General features: G+C 33.7%; 3 protein-coding genes across 4 annotated transcripts; 2 read left to right on the top strand and 1 right to left on the bottom strand.

Annotated features, from left to right (window-relative positions):
* Positions 1 to 95: 95 nt before the first annotated feature.
* Positions 96 to 2,479, bottom strand: LOC140809940 (chloroplast protein FOR GROWTH AND FERTILITY 2-like). The gene is made up of 2 exons (XM_073167725.1): positions 2,016 to 2,479; positions 96 to 1,065 (listed from the first exon to the last, which is right to left on the bottom strand). The coding sequence occupies exons 1-2, from the start codon at positions 2,313 to 2,315 to the stop codon at positions 226 to 228; spliced, it is 1,140 nt and encodes a 379-aa protein (XP_073023826.1). The 5' UTR covers positions 2,316 to 2,479; the 3' UTR covers positions 96 to 225.
* A 4,086-nt stretch (positions 2,480 to 6,565) lies between these two features.
* On the top strand, positions 6,566 to 8,578 carry LOC140809523 (SKP1-like protein 1B). Its single transcript, XM_073167178.1, has 2 exons — positions 6,566 to 6,976; positions 8,201 to 8,578. Exons 1-2 carry the CDS (start codon positions 6,662 to 6,664, stop codon positions 8,372 to 8,374), a joined length of 489 nt encoding a protein of 162 aa, XP_073023279.1. The 5' UTR covers positions 6,566 to 6,661; the 3' UTR covers positions 8,375 to 8,578.
* A 3,727-nt stretch (positions 8,579 to 12,305) lies between these two features.
* Positions 12,306 to 19,266, top strand: LOC140809693 (uncharacterized). Of its 2 annotated transcripts, none has more exons than XM_073167402.1 (14): positions 12,306 to 12,618; positions 13,749 to 13,886; positions 14,079 to 14,160; positions 14,635 to 14,711; positions 15,532 to 15,632; positions 15,748 to 15,874; positions 16,373 to 16,489; positions 16,575 to 16,660; positions 16,850 to 16,916; positions 17,084 to 17,162; positions 17,922 to 17,950; positions 18,584 to 18,727; positions 18,809 to 18,888; positions 19,040 to 19,266. In XM_073167402.1, exons 1-13 carry the CDS (start codon positions 12,481 to 12,483, stop codon positions 18,842 to 18,844), a joined length of 1,221 nt encoding a protein of 406 aa, XP_073023503.1. In that variant the 5' UTR covers positions 12,306 to 12,480; the 3' UTR covers positions 18,845 to 18,888; positions 19,040 to 19,266. The 2 variants fall into 2 exon arrangements, with proteins under 2 accessions (XP_073023503.1, XP_073023502.1); XM_073167401.1 differs by having other exon boundaries at positions 12,312 to 12,618; positions 17,859 to 17,950.
* Positions 19,267 to 23,265: the final 3,999 nt, after the last annotated feature.

The raw sequence follows: 23,265 nt of genomic DNA, 5'->3' as shown, positions 1-23,265 counted from the left end.
AGTTTCTTTGTTTGCTGACTCATAAATTAGCATATTAACTAGTTAATTACATCGTTCCAAAGTACAAGGCATGACAACGGAAAGGCACCAAAGAGTAACTCATAAAGTCAAAAATCATCATATTAGAAACGCAAAGCTACAGCAAATGATGCAGTGGCTCTCAATTCTCTATATTTTGTACTTAATCCTTCACCATTATTATGAGCGACAAAAAACTAAACATAACTAATACAAACTAAATCCAAAAAATTGGCTAACAAGAATGGCAACCCCTAAAGCAATAGCTACAAGCGAAGAGGCCCATGTGAGCTTCTCCGTTATTCTAGGTACCCTGTCCTTGAGCGCCTGACTGCATGACCCTATAAATACCGTATAACTTCCCATAGCCACAACCGTTCCAATCAAGAACATGAAGAGAAATGCAGCGCCGGCCAAACGAGAAGGTAGTGCGAGTGCAGGTAAGATCATCATCAGTGCATCAGGCTGCAAACCATGGACGATCCCCGTGGCGAAAGTAGCAAACCCAATCTTCTTCTTTCCAATTGTGGGGTTGTGGAGAGGTTCATGCCTACTAAAGTCACATTCAGCACCATCCGTGGCAACATGTGGTGCAGGGACTTCTGAAGCTTCCCGGATTCCCATTGCACCAATTATGAGTAGAGTCAAGCCTACCACTCTTGTTCCCCAAGTTCTGATAACCTCAATATGAAGCCTATCCTTCAAAAGTAGAAAAAGTAAACCAAATATCAATTGGCCAGCATCATGGCCACATCCCCACAGGGCTCCAACAGCAGCACTTTCCATCCTTGTGCGGCCTATTGACAGTGGAGCTAATGCAGCAAGATGATCAGGACCTGACAATGTGTGCAAGCAACCGGCCAATAAGCCAGTCCATGCACTGCTCACTAATTCACTGCGAATGAGACTACCTCCAGCTGCAACTGCTGCTGACTCTCCACTGGCCGCACTAGGAAAACTCGCAAAGGCTGGTGAAACGAGTGCTGGGTGGTGGAATAATGTTAAACAGATAGCTGATAGCAAGATCACTTTCCCAGCATTGAACACCTGAATAAGTTAAGATAGTCATAACATAAACAACTAATCCACTATATCACTCCCTCAAATCAACTTGATGGGATATTCTAAATGGTCACCTATCGTACTGGCGGACTTGTACAGAGACCATTAAAATTTGAATTCGGAATTTACTGCATCTATTTTATAATTCAGCAGTTTTATTATGGTTGATTCTTCTAAACTTACACAAGACATTATTTATCTGTTTTAAAGATAACCAATAATTAATCCAATCTCAACGCAGATTATTGCACTAGGATTAGCAAATTAAAAAAAAATGACAACCACTGACAAGAAAACACAGAATATCTACACTCCTTGCAATTCAGGGGAAACGACCACGTGACATGTCTCGTATTACATCACTCCTCTCGGTTAAAATACACAGTGTACAGAGATGTAGCACTGGTAGAGAAGAAATGATGGTCATGCTGGCTACAAAAGCTACACAGAACATTGACAAAGCATAACATTGCCTCAAGAATCATGATAACTGGAGCTGAATCATTTGAGTAATATCTCCTACTTGTCAACTTCAACTTAAACAGAGCGAAAACACTTTCTAAATCAGAAACATTTTTCATTATCAAAAACCTCAGAGAATACTTACTGAACACAACTGTTTGGATTTTGATACTGTTCCTTGAAGGTAAATAATAGTTCAAAACATAGAAAATTTTCAATTCCTCTTTAAAAGAGACATCTTTCCAGCACATTTTCTCTAGTAAGCTCCCCAGCTAAATAGATTCACAACATCCTAGTCTTCAGTTGTTCAACGAGTAAAAAATTACCAGTTTCACACGGTAGAACCTTGGTTAACTGCATGACAAGCTTTACTTCACATACATATACACAGTTCACTGAAGTTTCCCTTCTAGCACCAATATTTAAATTCCCATAAATCGTATTTGCGCAAACTAAATAAAATAAAAAACCACCTTTTGCTGCTGAGATAGTTTCTGAACAAACTTTTTTAGGAAATCGTGCTTAGGCTCCTGCCCATTTGGTAAATCCTCAGAAGACAACACTGTTTCAACGCAATTCGCAGAAAGAAAAGCCGATCCATGGAGATTGCAGGAGATCGAACTGACTGGGCGTGATTCAGAGAGTAGAAGCCACGGAGACCACGTGGGCGCAGAAGAACACGGGGCAAGTTTCCGGGGCAAATAAAGTCGAGTATGCTGGCGAAAAAATGGAGAATTGGAAGGCATTGGATTAGAATAGATAGCCCTTTCCATTCTCTCAAAATGGTAGCTCGACTGAACCCTAAGTTTAGGAAGTTTTGCTTTTACTCTTCCTTCCCCTTGTACAGTATTTGGACATGTACCGAGACCTGGGAAGCTTGCGAGAAGAAGATGGTTGAAAGGATAAAATCCCAAGCCAACCTTTTTGTTGGCCTTTGTGCCAGAAAGTGGGGGTAATTTTCATTTAATTTTAGTGAAATGAAATGAAGATAACATATATATAAAATATTAATTATTTATATTAAGTATTCAATAATTTGTGTTTTATAGATAATTTTTTTAAAAATCATCATACGTACCATAGTCGTTTTGAGCAAGCTTTTTTTTTCCTTTTTTGAGTGGAAACTTTTGTAAATTTATTAATGATAATCTTCTATTACAAGTTTAATCAACCAAGACGGAAAATCCACATTTACCCAAACAAATAGTGAAGGGTAGAAGAAGAAAATGATGCAATTTTATGAGCTACGTACATTATTCGTCGAACATAGAAGACATTTAAGATTTTCGATTTCGACAATCTGCTGCTAATATCATAGGCACATGTACCATCATATCCTAGATTCTATTGAGTAGCTGTGACGGCTTGTTTTGAGCAAGCTTTTTAAAATATGTAAAGTTTCATATTTTACGGGTTTAGATAAATTTAATATGAAACTAAACATTAAAATACGTTTTAAATTTAATTAGGTCAAGCCAAATGTCAATTAATATAACACAAACATTAAATAAACATACAAATTTATAAGATTGAATGTATAAATTTCAAGTTATCAAAACACATGAGTTTCAAATAGTAAATCATGTGGAGTGAAATTTTTGACAATCATTGTTCAGTAAAGTGTCGTTTCTTATTCTAAAAATAATAATTCTTAACCAAATTCTTTTTAAAAAATTTATTATTTAAAATAAAATTTTAAAAACTCCGACACTGTCAATATGATAAACTAAATTTCCTCAAAAAAATGATTTAATAATTGACTTTTTCACATTTTTGCCTGGAGCGAAAAGCAAAGTTTTATCCTCCCTTTGAGCTTAACCCGCGCTTTTCTATATTTTTAAAGACTAGTTTTGAAAAAGTGACCAAACATCAGGTTGTGGCATCACAAATACTAGTTGGATATTTTAATATATAATTATTAATAAATCTTTAATGGGCTTTAACATAAATTTTATGCAAATTAGATTTAGGCCCATGCGTGAGTGTTGGAAATTCTGTAAAATAAATAAATAAATAAAGTTCAAATATAAAGAAAAAAAAAAGGCTATCGCCGTAAAAGAAAAAATATGGAGAAGGAAAATTCACCCGTTTATCGATTTTCAATTTATCAATAGAGTTTCTAGATATTCATATTTGAATTTTGTGCTGTCATTTTCAGGATTTAATGTTTCATGAGCACATTTTATGGAGAATATAGAAATAAGTGTGATTTGGAATTATGAAACTGTTTTATCATGGTACATGCTTGATCGGTTGCTGTTTACACAATTTTTGATGGACGAGAGCGTGTCAGGTTCTAAAATCATCGATTCATGTTAAAATAATGAAAATCTAACTTTTATGAAATCAAGCAACAATGAATATTAAATTTGTTAGTTCATTATAATCTCATAAACAAATACAACATCAAACTAAAAAAATGACAGCGAAACTTGAATATGTAAAATTCCAACATGATTATGTATATACAAATCAATAGAAAATTACAAAGCATTGAAATTAATTTTACTATCTTTTTATTTTTTCTTTCTATAGAAAATATTAATCGTAGTGAAAATAGAATTTTCACAATAAATCCCAACCCAATCAAATTCATTGGAAACATTCGAACCTCATTTCGAAAAAATACACCGCCTGGGGGCTTTGGACTGAAGTTTGGAATGGGTGCACTTGACGTCCCTCTTTTCCCGATTCAGTTCTTCCACCACCGCGAACCCCAGTTAGATTCAGGCATACTACACTTTTTAGTATGTTGAAATTCGTAGTGAAACAAACCGCAAAACGCTAGAAATTTGTGTAAACTAATATGCTTGAAAACTAATATTTTGTAAAAAGTGTTCACAAAAATTTGTGTTGAATTGTGTTCTGTCCTTTGTTGTCTTCTATTGCCCATCTTTTTCATCAGAGTCTTGGGTGGTTCTCCCAATCCATCAGTACTCCATTATTTTGTCCATTATATATCCACGATATATTCCTATTTGTACGTCATTTGATTTATTCAAACCAATTTTGTCTGTTTTTCCATGATTCATCTTGCAGCGCTATGGCTTTCTAGAAACAAAATGTATATTATTGCTTGTGTATCTTGTTGTGCTCTGACTTTTCGAGAGAGATTTGAAGGAATGATGATTGATTTTGTCGCTATGGTAGTGACTGCTATGAAATTCTATGATATTTTCATGTTAGCTTCTTGTAAATGTTTACATGCTACTGTACTTATTTATTTGTTTCTTGCAGAGAGTTGGGAAGCTTAGTGTAGTTTGGCAATCCGTTAGCCTTTGCATTGTGGTTGTGGTCAGATAATCATTGTTTGGCCTTATTGCATGTATATGAGAAAAACTGATTTCTTGATTAATTCTTGTATGCATGTATGCAATTTTTTTAACCATGACCAATCTACTAGTTTCGAGCTTTCCCCATATGCCATCCCTAAGTTTAGAAAAGATAATAGGTATGCCCCTTTTGTTGCTCTAATCTTGTGTGGGGAATTGCTTTTCTCAGGGATTTATTGAATAACAGGTCTTTGACTGTTGTGATTCCCTCATCTTTGATCACTTCGACTACACGCAATATATCATCAGAAGTTGATGCCCCGTCTATATGTACCATCGTTAATATAGGTTCTTCTGAAGTTACAACATACATTAATCTTGCCTCTGTCTTGGATACCTCATTGCTCGGTCTCTTGCAGCTCCTGAAATAGGTAGGAACTCCCATTGGTTCATGCATGGTTTCCTCTTTTTCTGATGTATTATTCTATTTTCTCTTCTCCCTGATGTTCGAAATGCAGGAAAAACAGGTCACGTTCTTTTACTTATGTAGCCAATGGCCATGTGCAACATCCTCATATTCTGAAAATTGTTTCCCTCCATCAGTCCAAAACTCACTTTTCCTCTCCTCTTGTTGACCTCTACGGGTTTGTTGCTCTCTCCGCCTTTGCTGCCCCATGTCGACCTTTCCAATTTAAATATTGGCTGAGGGTTCCTGACAACTAGAATGAATGGGTAGATCACCAGAAAATTCTTTTATTTTCCCTTTTTGCCACTATCCTTAACCCTCTCCGATATCTAATTGTTTATCTGAGGATATTTAGAGAAATAGACTTGGTCAAATATTTTTTATAAAAAATAACCCCCCATATAGTGAACAAATACACTACATGAGGCTCTTTTTTTTAAAAAAAATTTGATCAGGCTTAAAACATAAAACAGCCCTGTTTATGTGCCTATCATTAATAGGGACAGACTCCCTTTACTTTATTGATGACAAGTACCATCGGGTTGCGCGTTGACCATGGGTTGGCCTCAGCTCCTTGGTGACTGGTACTCGAGTATTGGTGATTTTCGGAGCTTAACATATACTAATTAACTGCAATATATGTAACTCTGACCTTATGTTTGGGCTTATGTGTTGCATTCACTCGAGAAACTTCTCTCTGTCCCTAGCATTTGTACACTGCACTTCAGTCGGACCTCTTTCTCGTATATATTTTTATTCATTGCACTTCCATCGAATCTCTTACCCATTTACAACTCTATGCATTGCACTTCATTTTGAACTTTGTCTCTCATACATTTCCATTTCCTGCTCTTTGTATGTTGTGGCTTTGGCATGGATTATTTCTTTAATTTTTTTGGTAGTTATTTTGTGAGACTTATTCTTTTATTGTTGTTTTGATTTAGAAATTGAAACAATTTTTTTTTCAATAAATATATTGTTGTTCTTTGAAAATTTGAAGCTTATGCATTGATAAATTCTTATATTGTTCGTATATTTTTAGTATAAAGAAGATATAAAAATAATGTAAATTTAGTATAATAAAAAATTATGGTTTTAAGAACATATATATTTAATAATATAATAAACAAGTTACAATACTAAAATTTTAAATACAATCATCAAAGTTTGTAAAAAATGTGAAAACATAATATTTAATTTATTGTAATCCAACTTGAAAGATGATTTGGTGTTGAAAGAACATATTAAAAAAATAAATAAAGGTGGAAACCCAGACCCAATCTAATGCGTGGGCCTAAAATATACGCGGCTTCTCAAATAAATGCTAATTTTTATTTCATTCTTCAGAGGTTAGGGTTCCCCAATCGATCTTTGGTAAAGCATGTCTTCGCAGAAGGTGATCGCGTTGAAGAGCTCGGACGGCGAGACATTCGAAGTGGAGGAGGCTGTTGCAGTTGAATCTCAGACTATAAAGCACATGATCGAGGATAACTGCGCCGACACCACTATCCCGCTGCCTAACGTCACATCCAAGATCCTCGCCAAGGTGATTGAGTACTGCAAGCGCCACGTCGAATCCGCCGCAAAGGATTCCTCCGACGCTGTTTCGACGGACAAGGTCGTCGACGACGACTTGAAGAATTTCGATACTGAGTTCGTGAAGGTTGATCAGGGGACGCTCTTTGATCTGATTTTGGTATATCCTCCCTACCCTTTTTGTTTGACTGTTTTGCCCCTATGTTTGGTTCTTTTTTTAGATCATGCCACTCACTTCTCTCTCACCGCTTTCGAGTTTGACAAATATGCCCCTGGATTCTTCTGGTTGCCATTTTATATGTGGCTTGCCTTGCTGCATTTTTCCGCTTCGGCAGATATTTGCTGTCGTGTTGGATTGTGTGGTTTGTGATATTGAGTTTTAGTTTGGACCTATTCAGGTTTCTTCTTTTTGTGCGCTAGCCTTTGGCGTGTTATTTTTTTCCCTTTCTACTGTGTTTCAGCTCCAACAAGTCTACTACACTGTCTTTCTCCAAAATATTTTACTTCGTAGTATTTTGGATCAAAATTCTAAAGTTCTGTTGAACACTACAAAGACGATTTACACTCTTAGAGTTATCTAGACAATATATTATGGTTTACATGAAACTGCGTTACTTGTAGTGGCATTTTATGGTTTCCCCTCCCGATTACTCTATCAAATTCATGATATGGTATTTAGAAATTGAGAAATCCCCAAAATAATTTTATTAATGACTGCTGTATTTCATGTGATTGATGTTGATACGACTTTTGAACCGTGAATTTTGTGGGATTTTACGCCTTTATTGCTCTGTCAATCACTAGGATTCCTCGTTTGTTCTAGTTTGCACTTCGAAATTTTACCTGTGTTTGTTTGTAATGTATATTGGGGAGGGTGGTGCATTGGGCGAATTTTGTTGATTGGGTAGGTGAGTTACCTTGTTTTAGTATTGAGTTTAAGCATCTTTTTCTTTCCTTGTTAATTTCTAATAATTCCAAATGCACGTGCAGTTTCATCCAGATGTAAGTTGATAAATGCTCATTATATCTCCTCTACCATTTTACTTGGTAATTTTTTTTTTAAATCTAGACTTGCATTTGCTGTGAGTGAAATTGCGTGATGAGTTTCACTGATTGTGAGCTCCCCCTTCGCTGCAATTTGTTTGGTGCTTGGTGTATATTTCTAATAAGTGACTCAATCCCAAACTAGTCATCGATTTTAGAGGTCTTTATATACATTGGGTTTAGTTGAAATTATCTGAGTTTCTTCAGTATCTTCGTGACATCAATATTCCTTCTTTTGAATAAATGGAAATCCACCATTCTTTTCTTGGTTATGTTGAGGAGAGTTTTGGGTGGCTAATTCTGTTTTTGTTCTCTAAGTGGGCCCCTTATTTCTTTCCAGGCTGCGAACTACCTAAACATCAAGAGTTTACTCGACCTCACTTGTCAAACCGTGGCTGACATGATCAAGGGGAAGACACCTGAGGAAATTCGCAAGACGTTCAACATAAAAAATGACTTTACTCCAGAGGAGGAAGAAGAAGTTCGCAGGGAGAATGCATGGGCGTTTGAGTGAATGCTGCTTAATGTCTATATACAAATTGTTTTCTTTTCTATGTTTCTGATCAGCTTATGTGGACAGAGTGCCGTAAGTAAATGTGTTGCATCTTTTGCTGCTGAAATTGTCCTTTTCGCTGTTGATCTATGAATTCAGAACTCAGTTTTTTCTGTATCGCATGTACTAGTATTTAAGCAAAGCTCATCTGGATGTTTATTATTATTCTACCCATCTTTACATTGGAACTAATCCATGCAGACTGTTGTTTGGCATGCCATCCTTGTCAATGTGATGTTGTCTCTATGTCTTTGTGCTGTTTGCTGGATCTTCGAGCGTGACATGCGTTAGTGACTGCTTTGCATTGCTCAATGGTATGGAATGTTAAAAAAAATTGAGTCAATGTGGTCGATTTTATCTGGGAAGTCGGTTTTGGGCAAACGAGAGTCTTTTAAAATATCAAATGCATTATTTTCGGAAACTAATTTTATAAACTTTTATATTTCAATTAAATAGGTGTTAGTGAGTCTAATTTACTTAGGATGGGTAGGTCCAGTTGTTCTTGATTTTGAAAGCCCAAAACTCAAGTCTATTATTATGCAAATTAAAATCTGTAAAATAGAATCATAAGCTTTTTCGGAGAGCCATCAGCCGAAATCCTCACACACCACACATTTATTTTCGAAAAATTGGAGAGCAAAAAACAAGGATTCTTCGTCGTCTCTTCGTTCTTCCTCACGCTTCACGTCGACGATCGTGTATTCGAACGTTCTAAAACGTAAAGACATGCTTCTAAACTCCCTTAATGCATCATTCAATCCATAATATGCATGTGTTTTGTTTATTTTGCATGAAAATTATTGGGGTTAAACTTGATTAATATTTTGACGATTATTTATGAAGTTTTGAAAGTTTTTGCATAAATATGAACGTGTTATGATTTTCAACGAGTACGCTGTCAACATAAGATGTTTAAGGGACGAAACAAGGTTGATTCAAGGAAACAAGGGCTAGACAGTAAGCAAGAGGGTTGCACGTGGGATAGCTAGGAGTCCAAGGGTTTCCTAGTAAAAACGATGGGGAGATGGCTCAGCCAAGGGCAGAATCATTCGCGCATGCGTGCAGGTGCACGAAGTGCTCGGCGCTGGCTTAGGCTGGCAAGCAGGGGTTGGGACATGGTCCAGTAGGGTCTAGGGAGGATGGTCAAGGGTCGGATCAGGGGCTGGTGCAGGGTGGCTCGATCATAACGTGAGGGAACTCACGCAGCTTGGTGCAAGTGCGCAGGGGATAGTATTGTGGCTAGGGGCTGGTGCGCTGGGTTAGGTTAGGTCAGAGAGGGTCCAGGAGGCTTGAGTGAGGGTCTGGTCCATGATGGTCCGAGGGTGAGGGTTCGAGTATAAGGTTTAGGATTGAAGCGTTCGAAGCATGGTCCACGGGGGTCGATTAATGGTTCACAAAAGTAATTTAGGTATGAAAAGTTTATAACAAAAGTTTGAGATTAAAATATTAAAGTTTGAATTAAATCGAGAATTAAATGCTTCACGAATTAGTAAATAGGAAACTAAAAAGAAGATCTCGAATTTAAGCTAAATAAAAATATTAAAAATTAAATTTAAGCTTAAATAGTTATTTGAGATGGTGTAGAGTCAATGAAATTAAGAAAAAATCACGAGATATTTTACATCCAGTGGCTAAACGATCATTTTACACATGGGTAGTACAAAAAGGGTTGCCAGTCTCCCGAAAGGTTATAACGCATGTTAAATGATATATTATGATGATTTGGATGAAAATATAATATTTTATTATTTATGGTAAAACTGTGCAATTTTTCCTGTAAAAATGTTATTTTTGGAAAGCAGTGATATTTTATGATTCAAAAAAGAAAAAAGAAAAATATTTTAAAGGATGTGAATTGATTGTGACAAAGATGATATACGATTTTTGGAAATATCACGATGAGGAAGGCCTCAGAGAAAGCCCGTTTATGGGACAAGACCTCAGAAGGAGCCCAGCGATCGTATTTCTATTTTTACGTTGGTGCCTAGTGCCCGTCTTCATGCACAATGGTGAGCTAAGACTGATCAGTCGACCACAGGATAAAAAGCTAGTCAGTTTCAATTATCAACTTCACCCAAAATGATAAATGATTGAAAGCTATATGATTTTACGATTTATGATTTATCTAGCTTAAAAGTATTTTGAATAAAAATATTATTTTAATGATTGTGCTTGTATGTATTATTTTTACTCATGTTTAGAACGTGCTGAGCCATTAAACTCATTATGTTTGAATGTTGTAGGTGATGATGTTAATGAGGGAGGCGCCGACGCTTGAGTGGATCGAGGCAGACAATACACTCTTGATGGACTTATTTTCCGCATTAGATTGATAGTAAAAGATTTCAAGATTTTTGTTAATGATTTAATAAGAGATTTTTATGTTTTATTTTGAAGTAGGATGATCATGTTAAATGTTGGAGTTGAATTTTGTTAATTGACGATTTATGAATATTTTTATGTGCTTGAGATTTTATATGTTAAATTATTTTGATATGTGGAAATGATAATTTATGGTTAAAGGGTAAATTTTCGAAATAGTGTTTTAAAAAAAAATTAGTAGAATTTTAAATTCAAAAAGAGAGGGTCGTTTCACTATTTTACTAAAATTTTCTTTCATTGTTACTTGTCAATATACATGTATTACTTGTTATCATTATTAATGTTTGCTGAGTCGATAGACTCACTAGGTGTGATCGATACAGGTGAGAATGATGTTGTTGATGATGAAGGACTTGATGGTTGAACTAGCTGGACTGATGGTGCACATAACCCGAGTACATTTGCTAATTTTTCGCATTAAGATTACTTTAAAGATTTTATGACTTTATGCTTTTGAGTGATTTTGAGATATTTAAGAGTTCATGCTTTATTTTCAAAAATGCTAGTTTTAGGTTTGATTTGATAATTTACGATTTTATGTTTTGAATTGCGTTTTTGGATTTTTAAATAATTAGTTGGTGTGCTTATTTTAAATGATGCAAAATATATTCACACACACATACATATATCGCCGAAAGTTTTGTTTTTTAAAAAAATTTCTAATATATTTTTTTAAAATACAAGTAATGGACATTTCATTCTTTTTGAAAGAAAGAAGAAGAAGATAATCCAAGATGAATGGAAATGTATAGAAAATATTATGATCAAAAGTTTCTTCTTATTGTCTTTGATCATATGTTTATAAATTTCAATCATTAGAGACGTCTTGTTTCGACTAAGATGTGTCCATCCATCCATCCAAAAGTCTGATGAAAGATGTCAAATGACACCATCTAGATTCAAAATATTATGAAAACTTGCAACTTTCCGTCATTCAGTGCTTTATTGACGCCTAGACGTCTCTCTCTGCTCTGGAATTTTTAGGGCAGCAAAAGAGATGCTAAGGTGCTTATGGGAGTCGTCTATGCACCTTTCCGCTGCACTAGATAAAATCAACCAATAATTTATTATTCACATCAAATGATAGCTTAACGAATTATCCTTGTCCATTTTTTATCCAAGTATTTTACCAATAAATTTTCAAGGTTCTAATTTTGTGGAAAGCTCTGTTTACAATTTTATTTAATTTAGGGATTAATCCGTAGTTAAATTTATATCTAACAAAAACAGAACATGGCGTATCCAATTAAATAGGTAAATGAAATAAAAAAATATATATGGGAAGAACATAAAATAAAAATTCAATATTTATTTAATATCCTAAGTATAAAATCCTCGTACACGTTTTGATCTACTTGGTATCGGACCAACCCGAACACAAATAAATATTCTCCAAAATTTGTTACACAGCCAATCATATATTGCCACGTCAGACTATGACAGGAAACTTGCTTCCATCGCGATCATACCAATCGCGATCAATTTCGCTACGACGAAGGCCCCACGATTCTGAGCAGTACTGCGGAAAACTGTAGCACTTCGAACCGTAGAGAATTGCTCGACTTTGAGCGTGAAATCTGACGTCTGGAAGACTTTTAATATACATGAAACGACCAACTTCCACTGATTCGTAGCTTTACCGAAAAAATAAAGCAGACTTCCAATCTTAGCAAGCTCGAAAGGGAATGGCGGAGATTGAGCCTATGCTGCCGAACGAAGAGGGCGGCCAACCATCGGAGCGCGAGAGACAAGCCGAGAGAAGCGGCAGTTCGAAAGCTGCTCGTATCGCTTCACTCGATGTCTTCCGAGGGCTCTGTGTTTTTGTATTGCTTCTTTTTTGATATCATTGACTTTCGAATCTGAATTAATTACATTTTCTAAAGCTATTGATTTGTGTGAATTATTCAGAATATTCCGGGTATGTCCTATATTCCAAAATGTTTGAAGTAATTTGTGGTCAATGTGAAGCTTACTATTCATACCTGGTTATGCATTTTGTTTCTAATCGGGCTTGCTTAGCGCTTTTTGCATCACGGAGTTAATGATTTGAAATATGGAACTTGAAGTTCCGTCCCTAAAGATTCTTGTTCGCTTGTGAGGGGGCCTGTGAAATGCTAGTCATGAGAAGATAGCTTGCCGTTTGTCAATACTTTGGGTGTTAGTTGTCCCACGGTGGTATTTAATACTTGGGAGTTGTATATATAGGTCTTGGACAATCCTCCCCCTTGAGCTCGCTTTTGGGGTTGAGTTAGGTCCAAGTTCCAATCTTAAAATGGTATCAGATGTTAGTTGTCCCACATCGGTGTTATTTAATACTTGGGAGTTGTATATATGGTCTTGGACATTCCTCCTCCCTTGAGCTAGCTTTTGGGGTTGAGTTAGGCCCAAGTTCCAATCTTAACATGTTACCAGAGCCCGGGTTCCACCGTTATGTGTTGTACCACCCATTCTGTCCATAATTTGGTTATTTGTAAACTCCACGATCCAGATGTTCATTTCTGGGCGTGAGAGAAGTTGGGACACCTGTTCTGCTCGTAATTGGGTCATTTGTAACGGTGTGTTTGCCTTAGTTGAGACACCCGTTCTGCCCATAATTGGGTAATTTGTAAACTTCACGCTCCAGATGTTCATTCTTGAGCGTGAGGAGGGTGTGTTAGTTGTCCCACATCGGTGGTATTTAATACTTGGGAGTTGTATATATGGTCTTGGACAATCCTCCCCCCTTGAGCTAGCTTTTGGGGTTGAGTTAGGTCCAAGTTTCAATCTTAAAATTGGGTGATCAATTAGCGTTATGGATTTTTGCAAATCAGAACATGAGATATCAGATTGAAGCACCCGCCTGTTCTTAACCTGATCGAAAGAATTTGACTGCAGTAGTCAGTTTTAAGTGATCCAGCAAGTAATTGGGGTGATCAAACGTTAGTCACTTGACTTAAATATTCTTTCCTTCCAGCTCATGATGCTTGTAGATTATGGGGGCTCGATTTTTCCAATTATCGTTCATTCCCCTTGGAATGGTGTTCACTTGGCAGACTTTGTGATGCCTTTCTTCCTTTTTGTTGCTGGAGTGTCAGTGGCAATTGTGTACAAGGTAGACTATAAATGTGTAAGAGGAATCTGACTATTCTCACCTCCAAATCTTTAATTATACCGAGGCTGAAACTGAGTTCATGAAAATGTATATAACTGAGTTTTGTGTTCATGAAACTTGGCCCATTGTACCCAAAACCTAGAATGTTACATGCTTCAATTTTGAATATCGTTTCTGTCTTGTAAATTGCAGAAAGTTCCTAACAGGATTGAAGCTACATGGAAAGCGTTTCTTAAAGCATTGAAACTTATCCTCCTTGGTGTTTTACTTCAAGGTATTGTAACTCACTTGGCTCTTTTGTGTCTGTCAATCAATTTGTTTATGCAGTAAAGGGTGTTCAGTTCAAGTCCCCAAAAATGGCATGAAAACCGCATGCATGAAAATGTCTGTACTATTCAGTGTCCTCATGACAATTTGAAATTTAAGATTCTCTTCTGAGCCGAAAAGAATCATGGTAATAATGGAGGGAGAATGGTCACTCTGCTTTTTGATAGGGAGAAGTAATGGGCTGAAATATCAATGATGAAATATGCATTGTTAATAACGTGTTGAGGTTTCATTTTAATGGGCCATCTTTTTTATTCATCTAGTACCCTACTTCCCAACTCTAATATTTATAGTCTTCTTTCTGGATTGTGGTTGACAACAATCAAGATATTCATTCTTTATTATATTTCACGCTTGTTACGGAATAACTGCTGCATATACTAATTCATAGACAAGGATTCAAAAGTTTACACTATTTCAGGTGGATATTTTCATGGTGCTACTTCTTTGAGCTACGGAGTGGACATTGAAAAGCTAAGATTTCCTGGCATCTTGCAGGTTCTTAGGCATGCGATGCTTCTTGTTAGCCTTATAATATTGTATTGATTTTCAACAGATAGTTGCTGATAATAAAAGATGCCTTTTCCAAAGGAAAGGAGATTTTATTCATTAAATATAAGACATTTTATTTACTGGATGTATATTGCTGTGTAAGAAAGATTGCATGTTAAATAATTCTCTGAGAGATAACGTGTGGAAAATGAACCATATCTTATAGGATTGTTTCAATGAGCCTAAAATTTGAAAAGACACTACCTTGATTTTAATACTTGATTCTTAATCAAAAAGCAGAGTCAATCTAGTTAAACTATCGACATACTGCTCCTTATTTAAAAAGCTATTTTATCGTGATTTTTTTTGGATATATTTAGAGGGGTGGTATTGGTGGTTAAGATATGGTTTGACAAGGTTTTAAATGAACAAAATGTGTTAACTTGGTTGATTGACGTGTCTTATTTTCTTATAAGCTGTAAACTCAACATGTTATCTTTAAAGAGTCTCCTATTTGTTGAATTTAAGAAACACAAAAATGTGCTACTTGGTCATGTAGATAGATTAGCAATTGCAGTAACTGAGAAGACCATAAACATCATTATCGTTTACATCAAGAGAAATGCTGGATTCCATGCTTTTAATTTTCCACCCTAAAGATAGATGTTATGTTGATTGGTCTAATGACGGTCTGCAAATTACCAGATTACTTTTGTTTTCCAGTTTTGTTTGTCGATTTCATCTCAATCAGAATTTGAGGAGAATTGATTGCGTAAGTAATTTTGTATACTAAATAGATTTCAGAAATTTTCCAAATTTTATACAGAGGATAGCCATTGGATACATTGTAGCGGCTTTATGTGAAATTTGGCTCCCACGTCAGAGATGGAAAGAAGATGATTTCCGTAAAACTTATATATGGCAATGGTAAGAATACCAAACCTGACATGATCTGTGTGCTTTGAATTTTTAAAACCTTTCATTTTTATCTGATGATTTTACTGGACCTCATTCCTGAGAACATTTAACTCTCTTTTCATAGGTGTGTTGTATTCTTTCTGTCTGTCATATATTTATGGCTATTATATGGAATCTATGTTCCTGACTGGAAATTCAGTGTGGTGCTAACTGAATCCTCGACAGTTGGAAATAACACCTTTGTTTACAAGGCAAGAAAATGCTCCTGTTTACTTCTTCTTTTCTTTTCAATTTTTGGTTGGATATCGGCATTCCAATTCTGTAGTTGAGCTCATATATGTTCAAAAAATCTTATCGTAGTTTGACAACAAGCAGAAAGCTGGGGTTCTAGATATATTTGACAACTTTAAGTTAACTACTGGTCTAACTTAGAAATCAGAGGTAGATTTATCTCAAAATGTTCAAAATCAGAGTAGACTAATGCATTTATTTGGTTACTCTTACAAATTCAGCGGTGTGGATTTCATAAGGTGAAGATATGCTTTAGGGATGAAAAGAAAAAGGGAAATAGGAAAAAGAGATAAAAGACACAGTGCCTCTATCCTAACAAAGATACTGTTAATAATAATGTATATATGTGAATTATACAAGGGATACATAAGATTAAAAGCCAAAAGGAACAGAGTTTACAATTGCAGCAGGTCAATTGTTAATCTAGGTTGTTACCTTTTTTTAAATCATAAATATAGGTTAAATGTGCTGTGAGAGGTGATCTTGGACCAGCATGTAACTCTGCTGGGATGATTGATCGCTTTGTGCTTGGACTTGACCATCTTTATGCAAAACCCGTGTACAGGAATTTGAAGGTATCATCATTAGAATGTTATGTTCCTTTAATTTCAGGTGTATATGCTTTTCAATTCATAAATAGTTAAGCAAGCTTTTTATTAGGAATGCAATATATCCAGTCATGGTCAAGTTCCATTGACTTCACCCTCATGGTGTCATGCACCTTTTGATCCTGAAGGCATTTTAAGGTAAGCAGTACTATATTATTAGTCAGTGGTGCTGCCACCTGTTGCACCTGAGCTCACTTAAATGAAATAAATGTGCATGTGTGTGTGTTTGTTTTAAAAATAATTGTTTACGTTTGCTAGCATGGTATCAATTATTGGACCTTTTATTTTTGATGTGCAATTACTTACGTGGATACTCTATTATTAAAGTTCATTTACAGCTGCTGTAGCTTGCCTCATCGGACTCCATTATGGTCACACTTTGATACAATTACAGGTAAATGCAATAGGATAAACTTTTCATGCTATGCTCACTTCAAATATTACTTATGCCAGATGCCACTTTGTTTTGTGAAACAATATTAAGAATTAATGAGAAACACTTTTGACTGTCAAATTCGATGTGAAGTCCACTTACATGCCATTTATTTGCTTGTGTTTCAGCGTCACAAAGAGCGGCTGTGGAATTGGTCAATTTACTCAGTTTTATTAATGGTTCTAGGATTGTTGCTTGCCTTCTCAGGTTCATTTTCTCGAATTTACTAGTTTTTTAAAACTTGTACTGGTCATTTGCTCAATACAGACTGAAACTGCATATGTTGATGTTCAAATCATTCGCAGCAGACGGGAGAAATTCTGATACATCGACAGCTGAAAACTCTGAACCCTGCATCCCTAAGTGGGTTGGAACATGCATAAATAAATATACTTTGAGCAAATTTGTATTATAAGTAATTTTCCCATTGAGGGATTATAGTGAGATGCTCAAGGAAGATTCCATAAGATGAAATTCACTAGTATGCATTTTTGCAGCATTTCGTTCCACACTCACATATGCACACACTCTCTCATACTTTGGGGGTGTGACTTCTTGAGCTATACTGTTTATTTGCGGTAGAGTGACAAATAGATTGACTACAGAGCCTAAAAATTTGAATCCTTGCTGTAGACGTAGAAACTAGAAAGGAGAGTTGGGAAGTTGGATTCAAGATTGAAAGGAAAGTCGGGAAGTTGGATTTATGAGATTGAACTCTTAAATTATATTTACTTACTGCTTTTATTCTAGGCTAACAAATAAGTACCATGTTATTGATTAAAAAAAATAACCTTACCTTTTAGTTGTCATCTAATATGCTAGTATTACTGACGTGTGAACTTCCACTATATTTCATTGTATTTTTACACAAAGAATCAAATATATTTTTTCTCTTGGCCTTAGGTACACCTTTAAACAAATCTTTGTATACAATCAGCTATTTGATGGTTACCTCCGCAACTGCAGGAATCACCTTTTGCATACTGTACATTCTGGTAAGTTTAATGTCAAATTTGTTTTTAGCCGAGTTTGAATTTCCCTTTGTTACTAGCTGAATGTGTAATTTACTAATTTTGAAATTCGTAAAGTCAAAGTTAGATGGCACTTTTGCCACCCTCCAAAGCCACGAGCAAAAGAATCACAACATACATTATAAATTAAATGAGAGGTTTCGATCCCACCCAGTACAAGTGTAAAGATTATTGAAAGACGTCCGATATCATAGTAACATGCACATAGCTGGATCCCATAATATTTATCCAAAAGATGATGACGAACTCCTTGATCTGTGGTTTTGTCATACTTGTTTACTGGATCATCCCTCAACAGCTCAGATCTATGGGGCTCAGGCTTAACTAGAAATTACCCATTGGTAACAAATTATGTTCATTATCTTGGTAAATGCCAGTTCTAAAGAATGTAGTAAAAGAATTTGATCACATCCCCTCCTTTCACAGTTCAATTTTATACTTTGGGTTTGTTCAGGTACCACCATAATGTGCACAAACAGTGCCTTTATGCACATGTGCAATGCTGTTGTTTATTCATCAAGGAGTGATATGTAAAGTTTCTAGAAAAATCAACACTTTCAGATTCAACAAATGAGGCGGTTGAATTTTGTCCTGTAGGTTGACGTTTATGGTTGGAGACACTTGACATTCGTGATAGAATGGATGGGAAAGCATTCGTTAAGCCTCTTTATTCTCGTAACTTCAAACATAGTTGTGATAGCAGTTCAAGGGTTCTACTTTAAAGCTCCCGAAAATAACATAGTAAGTGTTGTAAGCTTTCGACTGTATCCTATTTTTGCATTCAACAATTTAAGATGCCACGTCTCCTTCATTTTTTAACAGATTCACTGGATTATTGCACGGTTTGTGGATAAATAAAACAGCATGTGGCAGTTAGAGTTCATCCTGCGCTGTTTTATAAAGTAAGCTCCATATAAAATGGTAGTGTGATTTCATCATACGAAGATTGCATCTTAGGATTAGTGATCTAATTATATATTAGCGACTTTCCCCTCGATTCTTCATTCTTCTATTTATATTTCCTGACTAAAATGGATGTCAATTGATCTGCAGGCTTCAAGAAGCTGCTGTATTCATGTCAAATTCAACTAAAACAACTTCTTTTTTTTTTTTGGCATTACTAACTAAGAAGGTTTATGTGTGAAGAAAACGAAGGAGTTGCGAATTCGCTCATTTGTCTATTAACTGCACTAATATTAATCTTTTCCGACGAGTTTGTAATTCACAATTTGTAACACAAGTTATTGAAACGCAAGTTATGCCTACATTACTTTTTTTAATTCACGAATAACTATTATATTCGTAAAATATTGAATTTGGTACATATTTTAACTTTATGTACCAATATCAGAATCACATTTCCAATTTGGTCATTTCTTGAATTTTTCCTAAGATACCAATCAAACATTACCTGTTTCTGTTGCTCATGGAAAGTGATATTGAAGATTAATGACAAAATCGGAAATTAAAATGGAATATTGTATTTATATCCTTTGACATGCAAAATATGTTCGAAATAAGAAATCTTTCATGATTTAGATTCTTCGATGAAAAAGTCAATTCTTGGACAATCCAATAACACTCGCACATTCCCACTGAAGTAACAAAAGTATTGTCGTGTTGAACCCTAATCATCGCACCCTTGTTATAAGCCTATAACTACCGATCAAGAGAATTTGTTATGTTAATAGATGTGCGAATAAGGCCGTGGCTTACTGTCTCACGCAATTTGTTTTTTCATCTTTCAGCATTGTCTTGGATTGAAGGTTCTCACTCATCTTGATCGATGGACATAACTATTAACGATTATCTGATTAATAGTTTGGTTTATCTTTCAAAAAAGAGCTATTGGTTTTGAAAGAATTTAATGCCCACCACATTATTATACCTCAATGATTCTTGGTAGGATATCATATTTAGACCGACCATATTCTGTCCAAAATCATTCTGTTGGATTAAATCCATTCCCTCTTTTTTCTCATATTTCTTCTCTATTTTCAATTTAGAAAACATGTTTTCAGACAGTATCTTACATTAAAAAGCTGGGATTCATATAATTAATTTAGGATATGTTTCAGAGCATTAATTTGTATGTCATTTATTGAGTTCATCATAACAAGTGGTTGGCATTGTGGGCTGTTCTATTCGACTATGAAAAGTACGTGTATTCACGAGCATTGAGATATTCATCAAGACATGACAACGAAATTGCGGCAGATTGCCTCCAATTATATTTATTTATTTATTTATAAATGATTGTTCAAAAATTCTTTTAGATTTTGCCTTAGAGGACGAATGATTCCAAGCATAGAATTACTTTTTTCTGGTCATTTTTGTTGAATCCCTTAAATTAGTTGTAATTTGTGAACAATTTATCTTAGAATCACTTTTTAGAAGTTGCAAATATGAAATACTAGGTTGATGGAGTGTGAGTCGATTCCAAGCATGTCCGATTTGATCATAAGTAATACTCGAATAAATCTAAGATATATAATTGTTTTTGGGCAAAGTCCCGGTTTAGAAATATATTTATTCACGATTTTTATTTGAATACTTATTGGAACAAAGAACTATATAATATTTTCACATTTTAGCTAAAATCCAAAAAGAGAGCTAAAAAAAATACACTATGCTCGCTCGGTCCAATAATTCTGATACAGATCACGTGTCTGTTGGCTCATTTTTACTAGTAAATTCAGAAATTGACATCTTCTCAAAAGAAAAATAATAATAACAGTGATTACTAATCATAATGTCCGGGAGACCCTATTAAAAAGTTGATTCAAGGAGATGACGTCTAACTGTATAAATTTTTTTTTTATATATATATATATATATATATATATATATATATATATATATATATATATATATATATATATAAATATATATATAAATAAATGGATTGAATTGTGAATTTCCTCTATTATTCTGATTAAAATTGAACTATAATAACACTTTGTCTTCCTTTTATGTAATTAGTTAATTATTATTAATCCATTATTATTTATTACTCTTTCACTCACTTTTTCAAGAAAATCATTATCATAAATACATAAAAATCATTATCATAAATACATGTGTATTTTTTTTTTGTTTTTCATCTATTCATTTAATAATAATCATTATTATATTTTTATTTTTAAATTTAAAATTATTTACTTTAATATTTACATAGACATCACATTCACAAAAAAATCACTATCATAATGTTATAAATTTAAATAAATTGTTAATATATCTATACTAATATAAATATATGAATGTGAACTATGAATTTACATAAATATCATTACCTTCATTTAATATAATCATTAATACATGTTTTTTTCCTCATCAAATTCACAGAAAATCACTATCATAATGTTATAAATTTAAATAAAATTTTAATATCACGAACATTAAAGTAATAATGGGAGGACGAATAGAGATGAGTGTGATTGAATAAAATTAAATTATTAATAAATATTAAGGTCATATAAAACATTTTTTTCCCATTTAGAATGTAGATATATTTAGATTACTTATGTATCAACAAAAATACGTGATCGATAGAAAATGTTTGTATGTAAGTGATTTTATTGCAAACATTTAAGTTATTTAATCAATTTTCAATATATGATGCTAAGTACATATTACTAAATAATATATCATCTATTAATTAATCTATTAAATATATGACTTTCATTTGTGAACTTACTACTATATTATTTTTTTGTTTTACAATTTGTCGTGTTAATGGTGTTATTTCAGTCATTTTTTATCTTAGTTTAAGAAGATCATTAATAGTGTATTTAACTCAGTCAAACTAATTATTATTTTAATTTACTTTTAAATTTAATTTTAATTACTTAAATTTATACATTGCCGTCAAATAATAATAGGAAGACAAAGGGAGATGAGTCGGATTGAATAAAAATAAATTATTAATAAATATTAATGTCATACAAAATTTCTTTCTCCCATTTAGAATAAAAATATTTTCAGACTCTTTATGTGTCAATAGAGATATGTGATTGTGAGAAATGTTTGTCTGTAAGTGATTTCAAACATTGTTTTTAAGTTATTTAGTCAATTTTTTTTGTAAATGCTGCTAAATAAATATTACTAAATAATATGTTCCTTTTGATCATTTTGTGTTCTTGCAATGAGAGGAGTTTTTTTACTATAGCGTTAACATGTTTGATTGTTATATGTCATTTGTATTGATAATGTAATTGTGTTTGGATTGTTTATGTGATTTGTTTGTTTGCACCAAAAAAAAAAGAGAAAACAAAATCAAATATCAAACAAAAATGGTTATTTTTCAATTTTTTATTGTTGAGATATTTTGTTAATTTTTAAACACATAATGTATGTTTTCTGTTTGCTTAGACTACTTAGTTTGAAGTGACTTAGAAAATATTAAAAAAATTGAAATATTTCTTTGTTTTTACCTTATATCTCAGAATATCAAGAGATAATATTTTTTATCTATTGGGGCAAATTTATTTCTAAACTTCTGCCTATAAATCAATATTTAAATTTTTTACGACATTATTATATTCTCTAATCAATTTTTTTTTACTTAGATTGATAGAAGACATTTTAATTTGAGTTTTTATGTTCTTGCTTATATTATTTATTATGAAAATAATAGGTGAACTACAAAATTTGGTAGGTCTAAGAGTCTTCTGGTGAACGACAAATATGGATAAATTATTAAAATATATACTATCCAGTAGATTTTTGGCATGTGATTTTGTTCTAATTCAATGATTATACATGATTCTAAATTTTTATTATATCACAAGTTAACGCATGCTTTGTTGTTGCTAGATATATTTTGTCAATAGTCTAAAATTTTTCTATGGTATAAGAAAAATTGTGTGACTTTGTATTATATTTTTACGGCTGATTTTCTAAATGGTTTTATTATGATTTCAAGGCACCATTTTTCATTTGTGTTTTTTTTAAAGAAGTGGAATGAATATCTATAAAACGATGACAATAATAAGGCGTCTTCTCTTTATTTGAAAAAAATATTGGAAAATTTATATAAATTGTGAATAATATGAGTTAATATTTAATTTGAGAGTAATTTATGTTTTTTATTGTTCGAATATACTTCAATTTATTTGTTATTGTACTAAATAAATTATTTTTAAACTTTGAGTTATCATTTTTTTCTTATCGAGGTTGTTTGTGTTATGATTTTTTTATTCGTTTTGGTTAGTATTGTTGTCGGTAATTGATTTTTCTGATATTATATGATGTGTCTTGTTGTTTATATAAAAATA

The sequence above is a fragment of the Primulina eburnea genome, chromosome 13 (assembly GCF_022965805.1).
Source record: "Primulina eburnea isolate SZY01 chromosome 13, ASM2296580v1, whole genome shotgun sequence".
Lineage (NCBI taxonomy): Eukaryota > Viridiplantae > Streptophyta > Magnoliopsida > Lamiales > Gesneriaceae > Primulina > Primulina eburnea.
Note: the sequence above shows the minus strand (reverse complement) of the source record. Positions and strands in the feature narration are given on the sequence as shown.